Source organism: Durio zibethinus, chromosome 4 (genome assembly GCF_047325235.1).
Source record: "Durio zibethinus cultivar Kanyao isolate XHJ-2024 chromosome 4, ASM4732523v1, whole genome shotgun sequence".
NCBI classification, from domain to species: Eukaryota; Viridiplantae; Streptophyta; class Magnoliopsida; order Malvales; family Malvaceae; genus Durio; species Durio zibethinus.
The window spans coordinates 16,520,492-16,530,973 of NC_143165.1; the positions used below are offsets into that span (position 1 = coordinate 16,520,492).

At 32.5% G+C, this 10,482-nt stretch overlaps 1 protein-coding gene and 1 pseudogene across 5 annotated transcripts; one reads left to right on the plus strand and one right to left on the minus strand.

Annotated features, from left to right (window-relative positions):
• Nucleotides 1-2,539: 2,539 nt before the first annotated feature.
• Nucleotides 2,540-6,578, plus strand: LOC111288180 (homocysteine S-methyltransferase 1-like; annotated as a pseudogene). Its single transcript, XR_016341653.1, has 6 exons — nucleotides 2,540-3,362; nucleotides 3,567-3,623; nucleotides 4,466-4,684; nucleotides 4,780-4,909; nucleotides 5,756-5,960; nucleotides 6,309-6,578. The product of XR_016341653.1 is annotated as a homocysteine S-methyltransferase 1-like (transcript).
• A 502-nt stretch (nucleotides 6,579-7,080) lies between these two features.
• LOC111288179 (protein FLX-like 3) lies at nucleotides 7,081-9,679 on the minus strand. Of its 4 annotated transcripts, none has more exons than XM_022878954.2 (5): nucleotides 9,530-9,674; nucleotides 8,767-8,891; nucleotides 8,089-8,622; nucleotides 7,768-7,913; nucleotides 7,081-7,599 (listed from the first exon to the last, which is right to left on the minus strand). In XM_022878954.2, the coding sequence occupies exons 3-5, from the start codon at nucleotides 8,610-8,612 to the stop codon at nucleotides 7,484-7,486; spliced, it is 786 nt and encodes a 261-aa protein (XP_022734689.2). In that variant the 5' UTR covers nucleotides 8,613-8,622; nucleotides 8,767-8,891; nucleotides 9,530-9,674; the 3' UTR covers nucleotides 7,081-7,483. The 4 variants fall into 4 exon arrangements, with proteins under 4 accessions (XP_022734689.2, XP_089615924.1, XP_022734690.2 ...); XM_089759798.1 differs by having other exon boundaries at nucleotides 8,747-8,891; XM_022878955.2 differs by lacking the exon at nucleotides 8,767-8,891 and having other exon boundaries at nucleotides 9,530-9,679.
• Nucleotides 9,680-10,482: the final 803 nt, after the last annotated feature.

Here is a 10,482-nt window from a genome sequence, read left to right on the forward strand (position 1 = left end):
TCTTAATTTTGCAGCATTTGTGTTCAAGAATGCTGCTAAATTCTAAATTTATGGGCATTTGATTCATAAAATACCACTAAAAGTAACGGCGTTCTTATTAAAAAAACATAGCTAAATTAATAGCTTTCCTATCATAAAAATGTCATTTAATTAATGACATTTTTTTATACAAATACCACTAATTTAGCGACATTTTTCAAATACAAATGCCGCTAATTTAGTGGCATCTTATCATATAAATGCCACTATATTAGCTATGTTTTTTTTATACAAACTTCACTAAATTAGTGACATTTTTCAAATATAAACACCATTAAAATAGTAGCGTTTTATAAAAAAAAGTCACTATTTTTCTCGATGCATGTATAGCCAACACTCAAAGTGGCATTTTTTGCAAATGCTACAAATCTTTTAGTAGCATTTATAAATATCGCTAAACGTTAAAAAAAATGTCACTAAAAACCTAAACTACAATAGCGTAAGCATAATTTTAAATTTCAAAAACTATGTGTGAATATTAAAACACCAAATTTGATCATATTGTATACTTATTTGAGCAGACATAATTAATAAGCGAAAACAACATCAATTTCTAAAGAGACTAGATATTACTCTTCGCTCTTTTTTTATTGGAGGCTCTCGATAGATAAATACCATTAATTAGAAGTGAAGAGGAAATATTAACCAAATATTATTAAAATCCTAGAAACTTCCCCATGAAAAATTTACCGGAACAAAAGTCTACACAATCGTTAAACTATACTAATCCAATAAAATGTGCAAAGTTCACATATAAGTGATCACAATTAATTATTTGGACATTCATAATTATCTCATATTAGGACTAAATTTATTAACCTATTTTATTAAACTATAAAATCATCAATTAATAGTAGTCCACTTACTAAAAAGTTCTAACAAATAAAATACAATTATAATTAATTTAACAAAACGATCTAAAGAGAGAAATCCCTTCGATGGTGAAATCGTGGAGTGTGTATATATATATATATATATATTTTCATGCATTTGATCAAAGTTTGCTACTCAGATAATGATTTTGAAACTAATTTTTAATTTTCATATATACACTATAAATGCAAATTTTTAAAGAAGGGGCAGCTTGATTTGGTAGGTGTCTTGTTGACTTAGACAGGATGGAAGTCTTTGTTGTCACCAACCTCAATTCCTTTTCGTAGCAGGTTCTTACTCTTACGTTTACGAATTCAAAGATTTACTTCAAAGTTTAGTTTTTTGAGAACATATGGTCTTCCCTTTCCTCTCTCTATCCACGGCTGAAAGATTACTCTATTCAATTCAATGCAAGCTGAGGTGAAATACAATCTCACTCTTGTCACCTACCACCATTAGTGTAAATGCCATGAACAATTGGCATCATGCCCCCAACTTTTGTGTTGCTCCCTTTTATTTCTTCCTGTATTACGGTATCCTTTGTTGTGGACTTGTTTGTATTATGTTTTTGTTACGCATATGCATTTACCATTTATTTAATCAATTGAGAAGTCACCTTGAATGTAAATATTTTCACACCTGAAGAAAAGGCTGAGTGTCATCATGCAAAATGTATTACTGGAACTTAAGTTAAAAATTAAAATCAAATTTGTTACTATAATATGGATTGGTATTGAATTTTTGTCATTGCATTGTAATTTCATTGAATTTTATCATTATACCTATAATTTTTATTTTTTTTTAAGAAAAAAATAAAATAATTCAACAATATTTATCATTTATATTAATGAAAAATTTTGTGCAATATTTCAATTCCAATATTTATTGTCCAAAAAAAAAATATATATTGACAAAATTTTTTAAAATTAGAGCAATAAAATTAATACTGTGCAATAGCTTAATTCTAAAAGAAAATTCCTTAAGTCTTTTTCCCATATTCTCCAATGAAATTAAATAAGTTGATATGAGATTCATATTAAGTCCTACTTCAATAGTTTTAGATGCACCACGTTTTCATGGTGAAACACTAAAACTTGAGAAAACACTAATTCAATTTTTTTTTATGTTTATAAATAAACATATAATTTATAATCACCATATTATAATTAATTAATAGTAATTTAGAATTATTTAAAATTTATCAAAATTTTAAGTAGAATTTATATGTAGAAGTGATAAATCTTTATATAATTTTTTTATTATAATCAGTTAATTATAAAATTATAATAAAAATAATTGTAAGTAAATTACATCTATTTTAAAAGTGAATCATGTTTTCATCAATGATGAAATTAAAAGGTTAAGAAAAATAGGATTACAATGTGCAATTTGGTTATCGAGGAAAAAACATTAAATATTCGGAATGGTTTGAATTTGTTTACAATATCTTTTTCAAAGAGAGAAAGCTTTTTGTTTTACGTATGTGGATGGAATATTGACCAAGATACACGGGAAATGTAAAAATCTTAAGCTGATTATATATATATATATATATATATATATATTTATATAGGTCAATAATCTTGAACTGACTTGATAACGAGGATTGGTTAGTGGTTGGCTCGTATTGGTTTTTGGTTAGATCATTTAGATATGATTATTTTTTATTAAAAAAATTTAAGTTTTTTTTTTTTTTGAAGTTTGTATTAGTTTAAATTTGAGTAGTTTTATATTTGCATAATTTTAATTTCAAATATTTTATTTAAATTATTTGAATTTGAATTATTTTTATTTTAAATTAATGATAAATTTAATTATTAATTTTTTTATAGAAAGAAATTAAATCATATTCAAATTTGTACGAATTAAATGAATTTTTTGTATTCAAATAAACTTTATAATCCATATTTTAACAATCAAAATAAATCCAAGATCAAGCTGCTAGAAAAAGCACAAGAAAGATGAATAGGAAAGATCTCAGCTTCTAAGACCACATTTCTATTTTAGGAAAAAAAAAAAGAAAAAAACAAACTTCTTGGAGAAAGAAAACTTCCAAAGACCAGCCAGGCCAACCCCATTCTCTGCTCTGAAAAACCTATGAGTACTAAACCTTAGTTTGTCCCCGTTGAGAAACATATATGTGCACAAGCAACGAACAAGCCAACCCTTTGTCGTCGGCGCCAATAAAGCTTCTGTCTTTCTCCTGCTTTGTTTCTCCTGCAAGATCTCCGAGGACAGAGAACTCTGCAGGAGAGGCATAACGGAGACAAAAAGAAACGATGGGTTTTGAAAAGGGAAATTAATTGTTGGAAGATTTGATAGACAAAGCTGGAGGTTGTGCTGTGATCGATGGAGGTTTTGCTACTCAGCTTGAGAGTCACGGTGCTTCCATCAATGACCCACTTTGGAGCGCTCTTTGCTTGATCAAAGACCCTGACCTTATCAAACAGGTATCGTTCTGTCGTTTTCTTTTTCTTTATCTCCGAGCTTTGAGAGAAATATATGCATTGGTGTTTTGCAAATGTCTCCATGTGAAAAGGGAAGGAAAGATTATGGTTGTTGGGATTTCTGAAAAATACATTATAAAACAGGTTGTACTTTATTGAAAACCCGGGTTAAGATTTTTTATCAATGTGGAGTCGTCAAATGTGCAGGTTCATCTGGAGTATCTGGAGGATGGTGCAGATAACTTGGTTACTTCATCTTACCAGGTTTGTTAATTAGTGTCTTCAGATTGAGCCAAATAAATTGATGTTTCAGGCTAATGAGTGATCTGCCATTCATCTATTCCTATCATTAATCTGGTGAAAAATTGCCTTTGATTGTAATAGATAACAAGGTCCTAATGCTGAAACTGGTCCTAAGGGATTTCTAGCCAGCCATAAGTGGATTATATGCACAGCTTTGTTAAGGCAAACATTTTAAAAGTGATTATTAGGAGACATATTTACTATATGCTTCCTTTTCCAATGCAAAAAGTCTGTCTCTTTCCCATATGCCTCTCATTGAGAGTGAACTATTTTTGCTCTTTCTAAATTTTGAGTCTGAGAACATGGAGAATATTTTCTTGGGAAATTCATGAAAAATATTCTGATTATGTTATTTTTCCTTAAGTTTGCTTCTATTAATGAGCCAACAGAAATTTCTGCAGTTATCATCTGTTTAAGTTCTTCTGCAATGATTCTAAAAAAATAAAATAAAATAAAAAAATCTTCTGCAGTGAACTCCCAATGACTGAATTCCTGTACACAAGCAACATCTTTGTATGGACTTGCCTGCCTTCACGTTAGGGAGAATAATTTATATGAGATGATGGTATATAATAAATCCATTTTAATTATAATATTCAGCCTTTCCAAATTTGAATCTCTTTTCTTCTTAACTTGAGAATGAAGGCTGAAGAAAACAATTGTAATTTTCCATGTTAGTAATCAATCTTGCTGAAGGTTATTATGGCTTGCTACCACAAAGAACTGGAGTTTGTCTTGCTTCCATTTTCTGGTTTTCATCCTAATCATCTATTCTCTTAGTTGCATCTAGTTTGTATTTGCAGGCCACGATTCCTGGATTCCTGTCCAGGGGACTTTCCCTCGAAGAAGGGGAGTTATTACTAGAAAAGAGTGTTAAATTGGCTGTGGAAGCCCGTGATAAGTTGTGGGACACCATAGGGAGTGTTCCTGGGAATAGCTACAACCGAGCTATGGTTGCAGCCTCAATTGGAAGTTATGGAGCATATCTGGCTGATGGTTCAGGATACAGGCTCCAAAAATTTGTATAACTTAGACATAGTCAAAATCTTTTAGAGATCAGACATCTTTCATTACCTTAACATGACATTATCTGCATGTGTTTTGTCTTTTCCTTAAGTGAATGTTATGGAGCTGAAGTAAATCTGGACAAGCTGAAAGATTTTCACCGCCGCAGATTGCAAGTTCTTGTTGAAGCAGGTCCAGATTTGCTAGCCTTCGAGACCTTTCCCAATAAACTTGAAGCTCAGGTTTGTTCTTGTACAAATTTCATTTTTTATGTATCATATATATTGACGACAATGTTGCAGGAATGGCAATTTGTTTACTGAGTAATGACCATATGTTGGTTACAAACTGTTGTTAGCGAATGTATTTTAATGATAGTGGATCAAACTATTTTAACGATAGATTATCATGTTCATGAATTGCAAGCTGCAATTCTTATGATCACACAAGTTGCTGGTAGAACTAGAACCTTTGGTTTAATGGACTGAATTTTTTTTATTGTCTTCAATTCTTCCTTATTCAAACAAAAAGAAAATAACAGCATATCAAGTTCAAGTGATTCCTCTTGCAATTTTAGGAAATAAATAATGAACTTTTTCTTTTAAGATTACCATGCTTACATATGGGAAGTTACTCGCATTCTTTATTTGCTTTTCAAGTTCCAGTGTATCATTGATCTATTCTTCAAAGTTTTAAAAATAAAAATCAGCCAGCAATAAGTTGTACAGTTTAATGAACAGTGACTCAAAAGTTTAATCATCAAATTACTCTTTATGACTCAATGTTGAACATTTTTTGTTTGAAAATTTTCATCCTTTATGGAAAGATTCTTCAAAATCATTAAAAATGCAATCAGAATTCTATTCATAGCATTCTACATATTAGCTCTAATGAAATTGTTCATTATCAATGCTAAAGCACTCATTCAGAGTGCAGAAATCTAAGTTTACTTGCCTCTTTTCTAGCTGCTGCAGAGTGAAAAATGTCTTGGTGTCCTGATGCTCTTAACAATATATTTTATATCCCTTTTCCTCTTGACTGGAATTTCCCTTCACAGAGTGATGATATCTTTCTATCTCTACTTGCAGGCCTGTGTTGAGTTGCTTGAGGAAGAAAACATTCAAATTCCATCATGGATCCGCTTCAGTTCTGTAGATGGTGCGAATGCTCCATCAGGAGAGAGTTTTAAAAGAGTGTTTTGATATATTAAACGAGAGCGACAAAGTAAATGCAGTTGGAATAAATTGTGCACCTCCCCATTTTATTGAAAGCCTTGCCGGCAAATTTAACGAGGTAAGATCTGACAATTCATGTATTTTTGTTGTTGTATAAAAATATTAACAATTTGTATATTTGTATTGTGTTTTACTAAAAAATTATGTATTACAATTCATGTTGATATGGAAAACACAAAATACATTTTTTTGTTTTTGTTAATCCATATAAAATTTTTGCTAAAATTTTAACCGTGTATTTTTTTTAATATTATTTTTGTATTATATCATCATATTGTGTTTCATATTCTCAAGTCAATGAGTTCAAGCAATGAGCGGACAATCTGGAGTATATTTTTCCTTTTTCTTTTTTCTTTTTCCGAAGTAATAAACAAATGATTCTAACTGTAACTTCTCAATGTTCCAGTTGACAACCAAGGCAATTGTCGTTTATCCAAATAGCGGAGAGATGGCATGGTAGGGCTAAGAAGTGGCTGGTAAGTCCATTATTTTATGACTTGGTTTCTACTATTAGTTAAACAAAAACATGTCGCATCCACTGTAATGGACTGTCTTCGATTAACAGCCATCAAAGTGCTTTGATGATGACAATTTTGAGTTATTCGCAACAAGATGGCGTGACTTAATAATTTTGTCATTTGGATAATGTTTAGTTTACCGAGTGCTTATATGCAAATCTGACTACATGCACTGGCAGATAAAATTCAGGGAAACATTTGATAAGAGCTTTTCTGGAATACGTAAAAACGGTTTTTTTTTTTTTTTTTTTCACTCAACAGCGGAGATTTTGTCAATGGTTTACAGCAAGAACTTCATACCATCATGCTTGTAAACATTAACAGCAAATCTGTTTCTATTGTTGTGATTATCCTGGAAATCCTCACCTGCCAAACAAATTCTGGCACAAATAGAACTCAGAGCGGTTTCAAAATTCAGCATGGTGTTGAATCAAAAGCAGTTCTGGCGTGGCAAGTTTGCCAGGTTGCAGTTTTCTGATCAGGTGAATTGACAAAATGAGGAAAGAAAATGGAGTTAGCAGCAGTTTCATCTAGCAAAATCTACCTTCGCAAAGTAGATTAAAATATCTCCCTTTCGAGCAAGTCCACCACTGTGGCCTGTATCTGTAGTGTTTCAAGTAGATCTGCGTCAAAACATGAAATAAATAACAGTATTTAAGATCAACCAAAAGAATGTTGACTTCATCCACCGTCGAGGACAGTATTTAAAATAAACCAGAAGAAACTATTCTTCAACACAATAAGCTCATATTGATTTTCCCTTCCAGCAAGCAGTCGACTTTATCAGCACGGCAGATTGAAAGTATCTATGCCGTATATCTTTACATTTTTTGGCAGTCAGCCTGTCTCCTCGATATAAAAGCACAAAAAATTAAAATAACAGCACAGCTGGTTTCAATTCAAATGCAAAAGAACCAAGGCCACAAGGAAACATGAAAGATTAAACTTTATCCCAGTTCAATAGTTCTTTTCTTTCACTACAAAATCTATCATCAAGAAGCTAAGAGCCTAAGACCTGGTGAAGCCACTCAAAACCAGGCCGTCTACAGCCGTCTTCATGAAATCAACGCCATGGAGGATCATGGTTACTGTAGGGTCGCCAGCCACCATGGTATCCTTGAGCAAATGCACCATCAGGATATTTCATTTCAGGGCTTCCATTCACCGTTCTGTAACCACCTATATAAATTTTACAGAGGCTTTCATTCAAACATGATTTTGGAGAGCAGCAGATGCTAAAACCCTCAATAGGAGGAGCCACATATAATAACAGTTATGAAATTTTATAACTAGTTGCATGCTACAGATAGAGAGGAGGAAGGGATAGGTAGAGTCCGAAAGAGATACCAATTCCTTGTGCTCTCCTGTCTGCATTCATCTGCTCTGCACGAAGCTTCTCAATTTCACAAGCCATGGAGATAAGATTTCGCTCCATTGCTTTTTTCTGTTCGGCTTGTTGCTCATTAAGATTCTTCTGATATTCAAAAGCTCTCCTATGAAAACACGCAGAACCCATTTCATTTTGTAGAAAGAGTAGCATTTGGCAACTATATGCAATGCCATCCCATAGTCATCTTATCACATGTTTACCTCCACCACAAGAAGAGAAAAAGGTAGAACTCAAATTAATAGATGAATCTTTAACCAAAATAAAATGCAATTTCAAACCTTGCATCAACAAGCGCCTTATGCGTTCCTTCAACTTCAGCCCTTAAGGCAATTAGCTGCTGATTCTCAGCTTGCAAATGATTAACCTCCTTTGTCAGACCCTGGAGTTGGGTAGTCAATTCCATCCTTAAAGCATTCAATTTTTTAATTTCAGTTCTTAAATGCATAACCTCTTCCCTGAGCAGCTCAGAAGCATGAAGCTCTGCTTCAAGCTTCAGTCCTCTATCAATCAATTCCCTGGTCTGAGCCTCTTTTCCAGCCTGGAGCTTGTATGTGACCTGGCTTAATCTGCGAATCTCGTCTTTTGCAGCAGCCAATTCCCTTTGAAAATGAGTATTATCATCTATGATAAGTCGATTCTCAGCAATAATCCTCTGGATTTCTCTGTGCTGCATTTCAACTTCTTCCCGAGCTGCAGGGTGCAAATGCATAGGACCTGGTGCCTGGTTCAAAACAGGCTGAGGGCCATTGCGAAAACCTTGGAAACTATCAGGATGCTGAGGCATATGGTTTCTCCCTGCCATACTTAAAATCCTGCAGAAATAATGGCTACAATCATTTATAAGAGAAAAGTAAACTTCTATATGAACGGAAGATAGTCTGCAAAAGGGCAGGACAAAGGACGAAATGTCATCTTCAATTAAAAGAAGAAAACTACTCAAATAGGGCAACATATACGATTCTCAAACTTCTGGCAATGTGTTTCACTAAAGTCCTCTTTCCACCGAATTAATTGAACAGTTGAATAATACAACAGCTGAACAATGAACCACCATTATCATAGTTTTGCAAGAACTTGTGCACTGCCAAAAAAAAAAAAAAGGATCATGAGTTTCTCTAAGTGGCTGGAGTTGGAGATCATTGAAAAAGGTTCATCCTTTTCCAGCCCATCCCAATTCGTTCTGAATGACATCGTCAAAACAATTTCACCATGTACCGTACTAATCAAATCTCACAGACTCTGACTTCAAACAAAGACTCAAAGACCTAGCCCATCCACCACCACCGCCATTCCTACCTTTCACTTTCTTCTCTCCATTCCCGCCTCTTCATACTTCGAATTATGAACCATTCTTTTTCTTTCTTCTTGTCTCTTTCCATTTGATTATCACATTTTACTCACTAATATTTGCATCTAAGTGAAATAAAACTCTGAAAAAAATGGAACAAGAAATAAGACGAAACCAAAAGAAGGACCTGGTAATAAAAGAATCATGGAAAGCGACGACAACTATACATAACTTTGGAAAGTATTAAAATATACCAAAAAGAGGCGAATAAAATATAGAAGAAACTAAATTTACAACTCCTCAAGCAAAATAGAAAAAACAAAAAGAGGAGTTGCATTTTCAGCAGGCTACGCACTCGGAAGAAACGCTTGAATTTCAAGGAAGGCCTATAGTTAAACAATTTCGTTTGCAATCGAAAGCTTGTAACTTACAGTCAAGAAGCTTTAAAGAAAGCAATGGCGATTCTCAGGCAAACCGTGATTTCCGAATCGGAGGAGGAAAACAGACCGACCAACTTTGCCGAAAGCCGATTATGGAGCTCATTTACGAATTTGACCCTCGCGCTTCCCTAATAGTACCTGTTATCTGCTGCTATGGGCCGTCTCGTAGGCAGTTGGGCCAATTGTATGTTTTTATATTGGGCCTCATGGCCTGCATTTGAATTCGCGAGTTTCAACATAGTGAAAAAAAAAAAACTTCTATTGTAGAAAGACTTGTTTCCAAGAATTCATCTCCAATGTTATTTTTAAACTTTACAAATGAGTTAGGAAATTAATTAATATATTTTTTATTATATTATTTCTTTTATTCTTTTAATATATCTTAAAGAGATATCCATCACCCATTATAGTTGGTGGATTTAAAAAATTTTATTAACAGTTGATGAAATACAATAATAACAAATTAAATCTTTTATCTCATAACTTTAGAGTTGATTATATGAAAGACTACAAATAAAAAAAAAAGAATCATAATAGGTCATAGTTTTGAATCTTCTTGTATTACTCATTTATATATAAAAAAAAATATTTTCATATACTTCTTTAACCCTCATATAATTTCTTATTATTTATATCTACATCTTTCATGATCTATTTCTATAAGTTTTGATCTTTCCTAAATCCAAAAACTTATTTTTCCTAACTGATACACTTCTAGGCTTACTTTCACATATCCAAACCATCTCAAAAGATCATCTTATATTTTCTTTAATTCGAACTATCTCTATTTTTTTTTGAATCTCTCAATTTCTGATTTTGTCTCTTTTAGTCTTATCATATATCTATCTAAGTATCATCATCTCAATTACACTTATTTTCTTTTCATGTTATTATTTAACTGTCCAACGTAATCTCATATAATAATAGATGCCTTATAGTTGTTT

Bases quoted from the DNA above. Each gene is read 5' to 3' on its own strand.
- LOC111288179 (XM_022878955.2), bottom strand. From the start codon at position 8,612: ATGGCAGGGAGAAACCATATGCCTCAGCATCCTGATAGTTTCCAAGGT. The intron at 7,914-8,088 runs GTTTGAAATTGC...GTGTTTTCATAG, and splicing joins AAGGCGCTTGTTGATGCAAG to GAGAGCTTTTGAATATCAGA. The intron at 7,600-7,767 runs GTATCTCTTTCG...AAATTTATATAG, and splicing joins CAGGAGAGCACAAGGAATTG to GTGGTTACAGAACGGTGAAT.